This window comes from Centropristis striata, chromosome 3 (genome assembly GCF_030273125.1).
Source record: "Centropristis striata isolate RG_2023a ecotype Rhode Island chromosome 3, C.striata_1.0, whole genome shotgun sequence".
Classification (NCBI taxonomy): Eukaryota; Metazoa; Chordata; class Actinopteri; order Perciformes; family Serranidae; genus Centropristis; species Centropristis striata.
This window is the reverse complement of record NC_081519.1, coordinates 20,393,769-20,411,244: the sequence shown is the minus strand read 5'-3', so window position 1 is coordinate 20,411,244 and position 17,476 is coordinate 20,393,769. Positions and strand designations below refer to the sequence as shown.

The 17,476-nt window shown below is 38.6% G+C and overlaps 2 protein-coding genes across 4 annotated transcripts in view; one reads left to right on the top strand and one right to left on the bottom strand.

Moving 5' to 3' along the window:
- gxylt2 (glucoside xylosyltransferase 2) overlaps positions 1 to 7,884 on the bottom strand; it is a 30,142-nt gene extending 22,258 nt beyond the window's left edge. Inside the window, exon 1 of the mRNA XM_059330205.1 lies at positions 7,432 to 7,884. Coding sequence (XP_059186188.1) covers positions 7,432 to 7,718 — 287 coding nt within the window. The 5' untranslated portion in view covers positions 7,719 to 7,884. The remainder of the gene's footprint in view (positions 1 to 7,431) is intronic.
- Positions 7,885 to 10,675: 2,791 nt separating this feature from the next.
- Positions 10,676 to 17,476, top strand: part of shq1 (SHQ1, H/ACA ribonucleoprotein assembly factor) — a 40,933-nt gene continuing 34,132 nt past the window's right edge. Inside the window, exons 1-3 of one of the 3 annotated variants that reach the window (XM_059330079.1) lie at positions 10,676 to 10,816; positions 12,229 to 12,379; positions 12,598 to 12,662. In XM_059330079.1, the coding sequence (XP_059186062.1) occupies positions 12,237 to 12,379; positions 12,598 to 12,662 (208 nt within the window). In that variant the 5' untranslated portion in view covers positions 10,676 to 10,816; positions 12,229 to 12,236. Of the gene's footprint in view, positions 10,817 to 11,031; positions 11,142 to 12,212; positions 12,380 to 12,597; positions 12,663 to 17,476 lie in introns of those variants that run through there. The other 2 variants (XM_059330077.1, XM_059330078.1) reach the window with 2 other exon arrangements.

The following is a 17,476-nucleotide window of genomic DNA, read 5'->3' as shown; positions in this document are numbered from 1 at the left end:
ACCACGCACACACAACCACTTCTTTTCTTCTGCAGCTTTGCAGTTCCCACTGGACTTTGTTCTTCCAGGCTCAAAGGCAAGGAGGTCCTTTATCTGATGTAAAATGTGCTCTCTCTGCAGAGTGAGCACTTCTTCTGTGGTGTTAAAATACACTCAGCAGTGCAGAATATCTCCCACTACGATACAGAAACATTTGTACAACGGTGGAGCCTGAAGCTGAGGCTCATCTACTTGTCCTCCACATACACACTCTGCATGGGGCTGGTTGTAATAACAACATGTTCAGCATAAATGTTGTCATAGCCGTAGGGAGACACACAGAAAAGAACAAAGAACCTTTTTTTTCGGCATGAAGCGTTATTTGGGAGAACAGTGGAAGGTAAAATGGTTTTACCACTAAAGACTGCATATTCCATAAAAAGCATGGATCTTCTCTGGGCCTGGAGGAAGCAAAGAGTCTACCAGAAAACGGATGGGAAGGGAGAAGAGTGAAATTTGACAGGTGGGTTGCAGGGCAGTCTCCAAGCGTGACACTTCGTTTTCTGCATGGCTGAGGGACAATGATGAACCGCAGATTAGGATGAATGAGAAGGTGCCGAGAAATCTGTCTGCCACGCTTCAAAGGCATATGCTCTGTCAAGGTTGTTGAACACACATTCCTATTTTCCCGCAGAAAATGCAATCCATATCTCCAACAACACGGCTGTAATTACCCTGCACTTAGTCATGCAAAAATAAAATGCCCTTGAAATGATTCCTGCATAAAATTGGATGGACAAAAGAAAACCAGAAATTCCTTTCTTGCATAAAGCATGGGCTGCACACATGATGTTTTGTGTCATGGCACTGTTCCCCACATCTGGAAGCAGTCAAAAAGGCACAGAAGAGGTACAAAAAGATTGAATTCATTACTGGCTGCAGAGTGAGCACACGAGGAGCCCTCTGCCTACAAAGCACCACAGACAACCCTTTTAAATCATGTAAAGGAGAGAAAAAAGCTTTGAAGATAATGTCAAAGAAAAATGTACACGTAGTACAGAGTGAAGACCCAGAGTACAGACAGCACCAAAGAACCCCTTGAAGGCATTTAATTAATCAATACATAACTGGGTCATTTGGTGGACTGGTATCAAACATGTTCACTTTGGTTTGAACCAGTGGCTGTCAAGAAAATTAAACTCAACATGGCCTTCCCCTATAGGGGGGTTGACAGATTTCAGGTCGTTATAAAACAGGCACATGTCAGACCACATGACACGATCAACATGGCTGATCAACTGGATTCTTGGCTTGCACTTTATTCAACAAGTTGCCAAGATGAGGCAAAGCAGAAAACCTTCAGAAACATCAGCAAATCTGCTGTGATTGGTCAGAATTAGTTGTTGATGTAGCCACGGCCAGCTGATTCAAACTTTCATGGGAACCAGAGTATCTGTTTTCATTCCCTTTGCCGTATGAAATGATTTACAATCACCAGGACGTCCAGCTGAATGGTCTAAACCAAATTTCCCTCAACATGTATCAGTCCAACTCTTAATTCAACCAAGATGCGCTCATTAAACCCAATGACATTTTACATGTGCGTGCACTGAAATATGTGTGAATAAAATCAGATATCTAAGAAGGTTGAGCCGAGTCAAGTATTCATCAAACAACGTATTTAAACAATACTAGGGGTAAAAAACATAGACTGTATTAATAATGGATGTAGTCACCATGACGTCACCCATTTGTTTGTGGGCTGCACAGTTTAAGCATCAAGGTCGGCACTACGGCTTTCGGCATCTTGCTTTACATCTGTCGACATCTTTGTTTTTTTTAAAACGGGAGAGACCATATTTGGACTAAAAATATTGACTTCATATTGGTATTTTGATACATATTTCACATTTTATTTTGATACTGCCAGGCGGCAACCTCCTGGTCTGAGCAGGAAGTGCCTTAAGCTGCATTCTACCAAAAATTCCAGTAGGAGGTGCTAAGATTGGCTGCAGAAAGATTTCTGTCCATTCATTTCAATACAAAATGAGAAAACTTCTCACTTGATTTATTATCTCAGAATTTTTTTTCCAGACAACTCTATGGTCTCAATCGCTTGTAAAAAATCTTCTTCAAGACAATTTAATTTTAATAGTTCAAATAATGGCCCCATTTAGAAGAAAACAGAAGATAAAGAATCGTATGACTTGGGGGCGTGGCTACCTTTGATTGACAGGTCACTAACAAGGCGAGCCATCATCACGAGAGAAGCAAAACGACGAATATCCACGGCAACGTGTCAATAAAGTTATATAGATATAAAAAAAGGTCTCATAACTTTGACCCTTTCACACTGTATTTTCACTTAATGATTTGAACGTTCTGTTCAGTAAAAATGTCGTTTGGTTGGACTAACAGACACTCCAAGGAGTCGCTGTTCAGTTTTCTGAGGTAAGTAACATAAATTTAGTCTCTGTTTTTTTGCTAGCCAAAATGATCATCCCAGTTAATGCTCCAGTAAATGCTAACATGAATTATCAGCGACTTTGCTCAGTCAGTTTGAGGTGTAGAGAGGCTGTAGTTAGTGTCGTCAGATCCCTCTCGCTCCTCCACAGTCCAATCATGGTCTGACCCCGTATCAGAAACAAGATGGCGATACAAGATGGCTGAACTCGAGGCTTCCAACGGTCACTCCACAAACCAATGGGTGACGTCACGGTGACTACGTCCATTACTTATACAGTCTATGGATACTGCACCTACTACAATGGTATTGCACCACAATTAATTGTTCAGCCCTATAGGAGGTTAGCAATTTTGTGTCACAGCAAGAGGGTCACGGGATCGGATCTGACTTGCGGCTCCTCAGCGTAGTATTGGTGACTCTAAACTGGGTGTACCCCACCTCGCGCCAACTATCAGCTGGGATTGACTCCAGCCCCCCGCGACTGGTAAAGCGGTTAAGAATAATGAATGAATGAAAGTTCACCTGTAGAACAAACCAATGTGCGTCATTGCAGGGAAATTTTTGTGTCAATCCATAAAATATACAATGCAGGGTGAATGCTGAGTGAAGGTATTGACCAATCAAGTCGTTTCTCCCTCAGCTCTGCTACATCTATGCTGAATTTATAATCTTACATGCATTTCACAGTTGTACTTTTTGTGATTGGACATATTTGATAATGAGGAGAGGGAAATCAACTCTCCACCTTGTAGGCTCTCTTCCTGCCGAATGTGCTACCCGGTCAAGGTTTTCTCATGTAAAAAAACAGGTCAAACAGGTGGAGAAGATGGGCACAAGCTACGATCCCAACATCATTGACAGGCAAGAGCATCCCTGCATCCATCTCTCCATCAGATGAGGCAAGTGTGGAGGAACGAACACCGGCTGTGATCCTGGCCAGATGGATCTTTCTGTTGGCCAATGCACAGGCACTGGATAATAACTGGAATGACCCCTGCACGAGGCATGACCGGGATATCAAGATCTTTAATGTCCCTTGTTTCACCAAAACTTGGCTAAATCCTGAAATACCAGAGACATCACCACATTGGCCTAAACAATTATTGTTTCAGCATTTGCTGGATCAGTAACTGTTAAGATAACGTTATCTCCAAGGAACACTTGAAGGCTTTTGGCATGATTTCACACTCTCTACGCTTTGACTTTCAAATCATGCTCTTTGGAAATGATTTCACCAGATGTAAGACTTCTGTCTATTTCTCCTTCCACACCCTCTGTGACTCATTCACTAGTAAATTAAAAGAGAGTTAGCCAGTCTAACAGGCAGATTTAACTGCCCCTGATGAGGCTCACACAAGCACCCCCTCCAACCACGTCGGGCTTCACCGGCAAGCGGGGAGATTTCAAAACACTTCTCCTAGCAGAGTGTTCAGTCATGCAAGATGACATTTTTATAGCTATGCATAATGCCACAGCGAGAGAGTGACTTCTTTACTGCGAGCAGCGCTGCTGAACTATATTTGAAGTGACAGGGCAAGGGATTTGTTTTAACACAAAGTATCAACACCCATCTAATCCTGTAGATGCAGGCCTTAATTCAATGGAACAAAGCAGATAGAGGGGTTATGTCTGTATTATTTTACATTTGAAACATATACTGAAGGTTATACAGATATCAGAGTGCAGGAATGTATAACATACAGGTAAAGGCTCTGCTGTGAGGATTATAAGTCAGGGGGTTTGATGTGTAGGGCTGAAACCAAAAATAGTCTTCTTTATCATTTAATACACTGATATCCTTGGTCGGTCTATTAATCTTTTAGCACATAAAACAGTGTAAAGAACTTCCCAGAGCCTGAGGAGACATCTTCAGATTGAGAGTTTTGTCTAACCAACAGTACAAAACCCAAAGATATTCCATTTAAAAACAGTATAAAAACAAAGTCTCACGTTTGTGAATAGGGAACCGGCAAAAGTTATCAAACCTAATATAGATTAACTTTCTGTAATTTTACTAATTGATAATTTGTCACAAATGGACATCTGCATCCCCCACAGCCTACGGTATGCATGGTGTCTGTGGGGACAGAAGGAGCTCCTCTCTCTATTTTTGGCCACAGGAAGTAGTGTGATGTGTCAAGAGGAAATGATATGATTAGGAAAAACAGGGATGTTTGTCTATTAGGCATGCTGCACAGGAAATCTGTCCACTGCTCAGATTTACACATGAATAGAGAGTCGAAGAACAATGGCAAAGATACGCACCTTTATAATAAAAACTGTTTGATGCTTAATACAACATTATGCAACTATTTCACCCAAAAAATTAAACTTAAAAATGAATTTGATGCTACACTGACTTGTAATAGTGACAGTGGTGCTTCTGTCATTCCCATCTGCACCATGAACACCTTTCTTAAGCAGTAAGAACTGCTGCAAGAAGTGGTTTATTGCACTAACATACCACCAGTTATATCATTGATTTTGGTGATACTTGATTTGATGGAAGACATATTTTCTGGTTTTCTCTCTGATGTCTTCCAGCTGTTCTGTCTCAGTTCTCTGTGATTAACAGAGTTTCCTGATGGCTAGAAAGCTTTACTTGCTAATGTAAGGCTCACCGTTAACTGCTGCTAACTATAGCTGCAGTCAGCTTGTTAGCTCACTTAGCCGTGCTACCAAGATTGTTTGTGTTTACACAGCTAGCAAATACACTTTGGACCGCTGGGAGGATGAGGGTGAGAGGGTTGAGGGTCAGACAGACATTGAGATGGTCTTTTTGCTTTTGGACTAGTAAGTAATATTAGCTGGCTTGCTATGTCTTTGCAGTTGCTTGATGCTTGGCTTAGTTCGCAAAGCGGTCAACTAGTAAGTTACATGAGTAATTTAATCATAATAAAATAAAATGTACAGCTGTTTGTATTTACAGGGGTTTAAAAGTGACTTGCACTCTGAAACTGTAGGGACCCAAAAACACCAAAAATAATGTCACTTGAAGTCAATTATGGAGTATTGCAAGAGTTCGACAACCCAGAAATGAGTTAGCATTTCTGGTTCCCTTGTGTCAATGTCAACAGGTTTGAATGGGTTTTTGTTTCATGAAATAAGGTCTGTGGTTAACACACGCTTCAGAGATTTTCACATTTTGATCCACAACACAAAACACGCTAGCATATACCTCACTCAAAGTGACTAAATGACTACAGAGGTTGTCACGGACATTACCAGCTTAGTGGTGGTCTACGACGGTAGTGTAGTTCATCTATAGCCTAACGTAAGCCTTATACTTCAAGCGATTACATTTATGCTTTGAGAATCATGAAAGTGGTGTTCATTTATGAGGATTATCTTGATTTGCCACAGAGCTTAATTTCTGCAATAATCCAAAATCCAATAGAAAAATCCCATTAGCTTTTTGTCAAGGGAACCAGAGCCATGCTAGCTTCAGGGTTGGCCTACAAAAATACGTCATCCCTGCAGCATTCTATGGAGGCAACAACGGAAAACCCTAAAATCCGTTATTCCACCTCTGTGTGTATACTTGTTACCCCTATGATCCACACAACAGAGCACTAGTGATGACTATTTTGCCAAGGCTTGTATGTGCTTTCCTAGAAAACTACACCCTATTGTTCTGATTCCTCTGGCGTTTATTCCCCAAACCAAATATGCATCTGATTAGCTCATGCAATTAAACAGAAGAAAGTTTTTGGAGGCTTTAGCTGATGCTCAGTGTGTTTCCCCTAATCGCAGCAGTCAGTCTTGAGCGCTTTCCAAACCTGTTAGTGTTTTTTCAACCGCCACCGGTGACCCCTTCGACCCCATCTCCCTTATCAGTGCTGAGCACACATGGAGGAGTGTGGTTTCTGGGAGGACGCAAAGGTCCTTTCTCAATGTAACGCCTTGATGGCTTTTATCTAGCGAACAGTGTCCCAAACCTCCAGTCTGGCTTTGGAGTAGAATACATATTATTGCCTGCCGGCAGAGCGGGGTATCTCCACAACCACGTCGTGGCTATTATGGCATTGCTGGCATTCAGCCCAGGAGGAAACGTAAGGGATGTGTGAGGCTGAAATTAGAAAGCTGGAAGACATAATAAAAATGCCCCCATCCTTGAACAGAAATAGCAACTGACAAACTCTGTCTTTTGTCTAAATTTGAAAGGCTGCAAAGAGATGGTGACTTAATCAGATCATCTGCCAGGGTGCAGCTTCTCTTTAACCATCCAGAGAGGAAAATCACACCTGACAAGCTTTCACTCCCACGTAGATTGTTTTAGCAGACTTTGACGAGAGAACAGTCAACAGGATGGGTTTCCGTTTTCTGATGTTTCCAGTAATATCTCACTGCCATTATTTTAACAGGTCATTCTGTGCCCATTTGTATTCCTTATTAGTTGCAACATATGTCTTTCAAGGTGACCTTTACCCCTTTAACGCATCAAAGGACTGAATAAAAGGCCTAAAAAGGTCAAATGATCAAGATCTAGAGGTCATGGAATTATTTATCATTCTGTTGTGCTATTGTCTGAAATCCTCTCTGCAAATACAGCCAATATTTCCAGCTAATCACATTAGTCATGCTCCCTACTCACATTTCAGCCAGACATTAGAGCAGCCCCCTGATTACAACAGCGTGATTCACAGTCCAATAAATGAGGAGGGGTAAAATAACATTAAATGCAGCCAAGCAGCAGATCTGCCCATATGCATGTTAAAAGTGTCTCTTGACAGATCAGACTATTGTGAAGCCAGCGTCCTTGAGCACAATGTAGGCTGTTTGATGGAGGGAGCACGTCTGCTTCAAAGCATGATTAAACGCTGACACGCTCACTCTTTAACTTCCTAACGACAGGGAAGATGAGATTCAGCAGCACCAAGTAGTTAATGATGCTTTTGTGTCTGCACAAATGGAAGCAGGCATGGAGGAAAAGGGCTCATCAAGGCTGCAAATCGACAGAGGAGAAAGAAAATAAACTCCCTCACCTCTTTGCATTCACGCTGGCCCCTCTATTGATCGCTTTCCCCTCTTTCCGTCCCTTGAGGGGCTCCGCCGCACGCACGCCGGCTCCCGCGGGTGATTTCTTCGGAAACTTTGCTGCAACATCGCGTCCGAGCCCAGAGGTCGACCGTGAAGAGTTGCCGTCCTCCTCCTCCTCCCCAACAACTTCTTTCAACAGAGGATCGTCCGCGGCGTTGCCCCCCAAAAAGTACAAAAGTAGGAAAACTCCGAAACACACGGCGATCACAACTACTTTGCAGTGGATCCGCATGGTGAGAGCGACTTGTTGCGGGTGGAAGAGGCAGACGGGACTCCGCTCATGTCTGCGGGTGACGGAGAGCAGCCAGAGTTGACATTTTGTTACCGCTCCCCGCTCGCATTTTTCTGCAGATGATGATGGAGAGCGGAGAGGAGCTCCTCAACGTCCATGGAGGATTACACAGCGGAGGCGTGGCGTCTCCGACATTACCGTAATCACGGTAGTGTTACCACACTAATATACTGTAATTACCTGGCTAAATTCTTCATCGTCACCCTGTTAAAATAATCAGCTAACTCAATTTTTTAAGTTTTGCAGGACACACAAAAAACTTCACCAAAAGTGTAACATATGACATTTATTGATCATTTCACTCAAAGAGGATGTAACAAAGGATGGCTATTGGCATAGTAATAACACTGTGTGTAAATTATGTAACTTAAGAGAAATAAATGACTTAGGCTATTTTTTGAACATGCCTTTGTGACTTAAGCAAGATATGGTAACACTTTATTTTGAAGGTGCCTACATAAGAGTCACACAAGCCTGTCAGAAACATGACATGACAAGTATCATGAGCATTAATGTTACTTCAAAGTGTCATTAATGTTCATGACACATCCCATGTCATGTTTATGACATGCTCATGTCACTCTTATGTAAACACCTTCAAAATAAAGTGTTACCATATCTTGCTTTAGTCACAAAGGCATGTTCAAAAAATTGCCTAAGTCACATTTTATTTTGACTTAGGCATAATAAATCCGCTTAAGTCACACACTTGACTTAAAGGGGTAAAATCACATGATCTGATCAATTGAGGATGTAGGTGATTTTATCATATGTGGCCGGCATCATGAGGAGATGGCAAAAAAAAATATTTTGAAAAAAATGACTTAGGCGATTATTTTAACAGTGTGACGTTATTCTAAGGCTCAATTAATTTAATTTCAAAATTTTGGGCAGATCTGTTGCCTCACTTTGTTGAAGCTATTGACTCGGTTTCCTCTTTTATCCGTAAAGATATAATTTGTTACTATGATAATCTAAATGCTTCAATATCTTATTAGTTATTTATCGTTTGATTTATTTGTAAGGTACGCTGCTACAAATACAAAAAAACAGTTTTCATTCATAGAGCAAGACTTTATTAACTTTGTTAATCTTTGACATTTATTGTAATTTGTAATCAACTAGTGATTTGCCCATCCTGATTATAATCAATAATAATAATAATAATAATATATCTTCAGACTTACTTTTAATACAGTTCAACCCCCTGTGCAATACTCACTGCCCCATATTTTTTTAAATGTAATTTACATTTACATTTAGTCATTTAGACACTTTTAACCAAAGTGACTTACAGGGGGGAAAAGGCAAGCAATCAAGGTATATATATATATATATATATATATATATATATATATAATAACTTTATCATGTAATTATCTTTATTTATTTATTTATTTTATTCAACAATTATTATATCACTGTATAATAATATATGCCCTTTTATTATTACTGTTTTAATGTGTTCTTTTGATGGAGCCTCCGAGTGAAAGTATTTCACATGATTCTACTTGGACTTGTCACTGAAGTGACGATAAACATCTTGAGAATTGAATTATTTGTAGACTCAGCTGAGAGGAAGATAAAAACTATGGTCATGTCTACCAGTAAACCACATTCCTCAATCTGATAATCAGTGGTAAAATCCAGATCCAGATCTTTCTCTTAAACTGCACAATGTTTGGACAGATGATGAGCTGATGGGCTGCTGGGCATATATGCCTGAAAGGCCTTACCTACCAAGTGACACAAAGTTGTATAATTTCTTTCTGCATATCCTATATAAAACCTTGAGGGGATAAACACAGCCCATTTCTTGCCTTTTCAAATGGAATGTGTGGGCTATTTCTAAAAGTTTCAATGGAAAGTTTGGCCCTTATAGTTTGCAGCTATAAATCTTAACATTACCTTCACACAGAGCCTTTCAATTAGAGACCTTTGACCCCTTGGGCTCCCAGGCCTGTGTCTAGTATCCTGTTGAATGAATCCATGCAATGGGATAAAAAATGATGGTAGTAAAAATGCAAGGTTCTGCATTAAAAAAGACACTAAACTAGTATGCAGGTAATATAAGCTAAATGTGTTTTAAGTATCAAAAGTACTGAAATACCACCAATACTGCTGAGACATTAGGGTAGGCGCAGCTTTTCAGTGTGGGGGTTGTAGCTCATCACAGCTGCTTGTACTGCTGGGTATTTAAACTCAAAATATGTGTTGTTATACTTCGTCACACTGTTAAAATAATCGCCTATGTCATTTTTTGTCAAAATTGTTTTTTTTCCCTAAATCATTTCCTCATGACGCCGGCCACCTATGGTAAAATCGCCTACATCCTCAGTTGATCAGATCATGTGATTTTACCCCTTTAAGATAATGGCCTATGTCAAGTGTGTGACTTAAGCAGACTTTTTATTCCGAACATGCCTTTGTGACTTAAGCAAGATATGGTAACACTTTATTTTGAAGGTGTCTACATAAGAGTGACATGAACGTGTCATAAACATGACATGGGATGTGTCATGAACATTAATGACACTTTGAAGTAACATTAATGCTCATGATACTTGTCATGTCATGTTTCTGACAGGCTTGTGTGACTCTTATGTAGACACCTTCAAAATAAAGTGTTACCATATCTTGCTTAAGTCACAAAGGCATGTTCAAAAAATTGCCTAAGTCATTTATTTCTCTTAAGTTACATAATTTACACACAGTGTTATTACCATGCCAATAGCCATCCTTTGTTACATCCTTTTTGAGTGAAATGATCAGTAAATGCCATATGTTACACTTTTGGTGATGCTTTTTGTGTTTCCTGCAAAACTTGAAAAAATGAGTTAGGCGATTATTTTAACAGGGTGACGATTTGTATTGTTCATAAACTTAAAGCTTGTGGAAAAAGCAGTCATTTTAATTTCTTTCAAATTGATTTTATTTTTTTAAATGCCAGTTTACACTTGGTATTACGGTAAAACATGGTCGCTACTACATGTGAGAGCTGCTAGTGGAGCTTGTTGGGATAACTCTGTGTTTCTCTGGTGAGTGTGTATTCTTGTAGATCTTAAATGTGCTGGGTTTTAGCGACAGTTTCAGTGACAGTGAAGTGATTCAAACAGCCCATTTCCACCGCTGGCAAAGGGAGTAAAAGTAGTGTTAGGTAGCGGTAGCATGATCTGACAGCTAACGCTAGCACTGCTGCTCTGCTATGGGAGCAAAACACGAGGAGACTATCATGTGTTAGCTTCGTTTACATGCTGCTTGCTAGCTAACCACAAAACGAAACTTCCTCTATAAACCTGCGAAGTCGGTGTGACATAAAGCTCACCGAATATTCAAAATATTAATAAAACAGTATTTATCAAAGTAAGAAAACGTGGTATATTTATATGTATGTAGTATATTTAAATAGCCTAGATATGATATGTGTTATGATAATGCATATACTGTAGAATGAATGTATAAACAATATGATACGTATTATGTGTTAGTAGATTGTGTAATGATGTATACATATATGATATGTAGAAATGTGTTTAATATGGATTAGTATGTGAATAATGAATATAACGAAGAATGAATGAAGCACAGTTAAGAAGTGTTTAAACGCTCACTCTGTTTTTGTTTTGTTAGGTGAAGCATATTGCTCACTTGTTATTTGTTTTTATTTTGTATTTTATTTTTTAAAAATGTTTATGTTTTGTGTTTTTAACTGTATATTTGATACTGTGGGACCCGAGGAAGAATAGCTGTGGCTTTGCTGCAGCTAATGGGGATCTTAATAATAAACTAAACTAAACTAAACCGACAGCTATCACCACTCTCATGTCTTTTGATTGTTAGCGTCTAATGTTATTAAATCGGAATGCATGTAGACCAATTAAAACTCTGTTATACATAACATTTAGACCCTGACGAGTTTTATGACAACTCCCATCGCTAAAATAGCTTCATAATATTTTGAGCAAATGTCTTTTAAACATGCTTCTAGGTTGATTACATGTATGCCGAACATAAATACACACATTTTAAGCATACACATGCTTAAAATGTGTTAAGCAATGTTTTTTAAAATATACACACGTTTCTCAACAAGCAGGGATTTTTTAAATGTACATGTTTTCGAGTGCAGTTTGGTTTTGGATCGGTTTACATGCTATTATTAAGCCAAAATAAAGACACCTTTTGTAATTTGCTGCGGCCAGAAATGAGTCTTTCTGCTCCTTTTACAGTAGCTTTGTTTACAGTTGTCACCATCTGTGTGGCACACGTGGGCTGCTGGTTGTGGAGACATGATCAACATTTAATAAAGTCAACCACAAGGTGGCATGCTATAGTCAGCTGGGCAGCCATTCAGTCTAACAGACTGACAAATAGATGTGGAATCCTATACATTTTAACTAGAGCTTGAGATTCTTCCTGTCATTGATGCTTCAGGTCTGTATTACACCAGGATTCATAATGATCACTCCTGCGTTTGACCTGAGCCAAGACCCAGAGTACCTGATCCTCTGCCTCCGTGTGCCTTACACCAGAACATCAGAGTTTGATCTTTACATTGATGGGACTGATTTCAAGTTCTTTGCCAAGCCCTACTTTCTCAGGTGAGTTAACCAATACACATAAACTAATGAAACTGTGTATCTCTTGATGAATGCAATTAGGCCATGGGGTTATCAAGCAGCACCATCTATCTTAGACTTAATTATACAGTCATTTATTATCTAACCATGGTAATAGTCTCCATATCAACTGGATTGAGCAAATAAATTGTATGCCTCTGTTGGTGGTTGTAACCGTCTGAGTCTGTGTCTTATTTCAGATTATCTCTTCCTGGAAGAATAGTGGAGGATGGGAGAGAAAAGGCCACATTTGACATTGATAAAGGTAAGTCACATTATTAAATGATGATAACACATGATGCATAATAACACATCTATGGTGATTGATGTTACATACCGAAATGCCTGCTGAGGTATTTTCAGGTGCACTGTCAACTGTTGCATTAAACAAAGCCCACTTTTTTTGCAATATTGCAGCTTTACACTAGCGGTGTAATTTTGTCTGGACACAACCTGCATGAACAAGCACTTTCATCCGCATTTCCTACGCTTAACTTACCTGCTGTTGTCTAAATCTAGGATGTGAATGGATGTCTGCACCCACTGCAATATAGAATATCATCACCATATGAGCACTGAGCCAGAGAAGAGCTCTGTTGGGGCTTCTGATATCCTAATTGCATTGTATCTATTTCTTTTATTTCTCTGTTTTTGACAACACAATGACTCAGAAACCAGTAAAAGCAGGGTTTGTTTTTCCATTTGTTTCTAAGTTGTAAAAACAAGTTGTTTTTTTTCTTCTACTGTGTTTCAGAATGTACTGACCTTTTCTTTCAGCAAGGAAAAACAGTTTTCATGTATCTGGGTTTTTTCCTCTCAAAATAATACAGATGCTATCTCAACATTTTGGGCTGTACTTCATTCCATTGTCTGACTTTCTTGTCTTTATTCGGTCATCTTATAATATCTCCCAAAGAATGTTGGGACGCTGCCGAAAATGTAAATAAAACCATGCATCCAATATTTTTGACTTATATTTAATTTAAATCTTTAATGTTCGAACATATTAATTTTATTGTAAAATTACACACAGTCTGAAGTTAATGCCTGCAAAAGAGTCCAATAAACGTTTGCATAGTGGTGTGTTTACCACTGTTACATCAGGTTTTCTTTTAACACTGCGTAAGCATTTAGCAACTGAGAACACAAATCGTTGAAGTTTTGAAAGTGAAATTCTTTCCAATTCTTGCTTCATATACGACTTCAGTGGCTCAGGAGTAGAGTTAGTCTAGTACCTGCACTCTTTTGTTTTTGAAGCCATGCTGTGGTTGCAGAATGTGTCTTGCATTGTCTTAAATAGTCAGGGACGTGCCTGGGAAATCCACTGTCTGGATGGCAGCATATGTTGTTCCAAACCCTGTACATACCTTTCAGCATTAATGGTGCCTATCTCAATATACGAGACTCTGCACCTGCAGGCTATGTTCTGTTTATAAATGACAGGTCACTTGGAAATGTGCGAAAGTGGATCAGCCTCATATCACGACCTCTCCACGCCCACATTCGACCATAAATGGTCAAAGCATCTCATGAATGTCGATCAGTGATTCTTTACGGTGAATCATGGCTACAACTGACATGCAGCATTTATAGATGTTGGTTTTGTGATGGTAACATTGGCCTGTATTTTGATTAGGACTCATAATGAAGGTATGTAGTGTTTTGTGAGAGCTGTCACTGGCTTATTTCCAGACTTTGCTATTTTAGACAATCCATATGCACTGTACAATTACAACCCTGATTCCCAAAAAGATGTTGTGTAAAACATAAATAACTCATACCTATTGGGTAATATATTCAGTCGAAAACTGTAGAAAGATTGTAAAAAGTTTATTTAACCTCTTAAAATCCACCTGCCCACCAGTGGGTAGGGGTAGGGTAATACTAAAAAGACCTTTTGCTTTTTGAACTGGTTTTGGTTGTGTTTTAGCCACATGCTTAACAAGCACAGCTGCAGAAACTAGAAGATGTTGCATTTAAAAATTAAGCCTCATACATGCATTCGGAACATATATAATATCAGAAGGATTCACTGTAAAGTAAAACAAATTGCACTTGATTATAACCATTACTTATGGACTGTGACCAAATTAATTTTATAGTAGGAGGGAAAACTGGGTGACAGCAGTCAATTTTCTGGGGATTGCAGTGGAAAAACTGTCTCGGTCACCAAGTTGGCTTAAAACACCACCTCACTATCTACATCACCAGTTTCCCTGTCTCCAAAATGTTGAACGCATGGATCAGAACTAAAGTACAGGATTGTTTATAGATCACAAACTTTTCTTGTGTAATAGCGTTTGTCAACAACAACGTATAACGGCACAGATTTGTATGATATTGTTGACCGGTCTGACAGGGAACTGACTGACACTAGTTTAGCTGCAGACAGTGATTGATCCCCGGGCTGTCTTTAGTTTGTACTTCAGTCAATCAGTCAGGGTCAATTAACCTACTGATCATGTTATTTCATCCCATTTAAAGGGCCACTGGAACCATCTGTAATGTCATTATGATTCCAGCCTGCAGGCTGCCTGTAATATCTCTCAACAGTGACAGTGACAGGGTGCTCATGTAGGATTTTCTTTAAATATAACGAGCAAATGAAACGTTATAATGACTGTTGGGCTGGCATTCACTAGTGTCTGTACACACTACTGTCTGTCACTGTGATCTGTCTTTCTGTTGCACATAATCATTTCTAATGAAGTTGTCTTTATGGGGACATCTGCCTTATGGACTCTGACACCTCGTTGCCCGTCTGTCAGCATGGCCCCAGTTAACTCGCTGTGTCTAAATAAGCCTGTAACATCTGCTAATAAAGCTCTGCTAATGAGTGTCCTTGTTTAGACTTATAATGAGCAATCATTAAGATCCCTCTTTCAGGCTCTCCACTCTGCAAGGCCTGCAAACTGGAGCAATTAGTCTGCTCCCATCGTAAAGCACATCTAAGCTTTAACACTTGGGTGCATTGAGATTTGATGAGGCCTTTAAGCGACCGTCAGATTTTCTCTGTGGTGTGGCCAAGTCAGTCCAATTCATCAATCATGTATTGCCTGTTTAGTTTTAATAAGTTTGTAAAGAAACAACTTAATTTTGAAGTATTGCATGCACAGGTGGCTACATTTATCTGCTTTAGTTCATCATAAAGAGGTACTTCCTTTTAAATGAAAATGTATGACTGTATAAAAAGTAAATAATCACAGATTCTTTTTTTCTTTTGAATTAAAATTAGTAGTCTGTGATCATTGACTTCCGAGCGGGTGATCGTCTTCTCCTTTGAAATGTTGTGAGCCATCATGTCATTGCTTTTTTCATTTATATATCGCATTACAGTTTATAAAGAGCTAATATGTGATTATTATTGTTTAAGAAAACATCTGAGTTAGAACGCTGGGTTTAAAGTAATGATTATTTTCAATTTATCTTATGTTTTTGAGTTATCCATCCATCCATCCATCCATCTTTCTTCTGTCCGTCTATTCCCCTCTCATGAATGTCACATCTCAGGAACGCCTGGAAGGAATTTGTTCAAATTTGGCACAAACGTCCACTTGGACTCAGGGATGAACTGATTAGAATTTTAAGGTCCAAAGTCGCTCTGACCTCACATCCATCCCATTCCTTTTCAATAAACCCCTTTTTGGAACACGTCACTCTAGCGTCACACACATGATTGTGATTGCACATAGGTTGGAGAAGGAAAGAGAAGTAGGGTTTATTTAAAAAAAAACTATAATCACAGGAAGAGTTTTTATCTGTTTTGTCTTTATTTTTTATACATTTACATTTTTATTCTTGCCTGTCCCCGAGTGACAAGTTGTATTAATATTGAGACAGCATTTCAACAGTAAAATAAAGAAATAGTCCTTTGAGAAAGTAGTCTTTTTAACCAGTTTTCTTCATGATCACAGTGTTGGTGTCCATTTTTTTGCAATGGGCATACGCACACTTTTTCAATGTTTGCATACAAATAATTGACATGGTGACCCTAATCTTGGGTGTCTCACTTTTTTACTGATAGTCTTGTATAAAATGTCAAAACTAAATATAAATTCTAAATTCTAGTCATTTTTAATGACTAGATCGTTAAGTGACTTCTTTGGTCCAGTCAATAGTTAGAAAATAATATTCACTTCCTAATATTTCAAAATAAAGAATTAAGCAAAAACCCTAATTTGAGACACTGCATCAGTTGGTACAGTTTAATCACATTTGATTATTGTCAGGATCAATCAAATGTGATATTGGAATAGGTCATCAAAATTAAAATGGGGTCTGCGCGGTTAGAGTCATGGAAATGAAGGTTACATTTCAGTGATGCTGAGATGATATTTACAAAGCAAAAGTTGTAAAAACAAGTTGTTTTTTCTTCTAATGTGTTTCAGAATGTACTGACCTTTTCTTTCAGCAAGGGAAAAACAGTTTGTGATGTAGTAATACGCTTGAACACTTTAATTATATCACTTAAGAAGGATTCAAATGAAAATTTAACTGAAAAGAACAGGAGCTAAACTGAATTAATCTTGTGCATTAGTATTTTTTTATGTAGTGCCTCTGGACACCTTCCTGGCAAAAAATGCCTAATTGACTTCCATTGAAACCACAATTTTTTAATCTCACTGCCATTACAGTTCAAAACCATGCATTCATTTTGAAGAAAAGTAGTGATATTTGACATTTTATATCTTTTTTGTGTAATAAACAATAATTCAAATAATAAAACTGTCAATTAAAGGGTTAAATCCTGAATAATATTGAATGTTTGGTAGTTTTATGTAGGTTTGAAGTTGTTTAAGTGATTTATGTAAAAAATAAAAATAAAAAAAAAAAATTATCAAGATGTATGATGATTTAATAGCAGTTTTTTTTGTGCGTGTACATTTATGCCACAAAGGTGTCAAGAGGGTGCAGAATGCATTAATAAAGTATAAAAGGCATGTAAGTAAAAGACATTGGAATACTAAAAAGAAAAGTTCTTGCTAAAATTCATGCCACAAGCTGTAACACGGCCAAAATGATCACCAAATCTAAGAAAAAAGTTGAGAAAAATGCCCAAGGGGGACATGAGGGTTAACT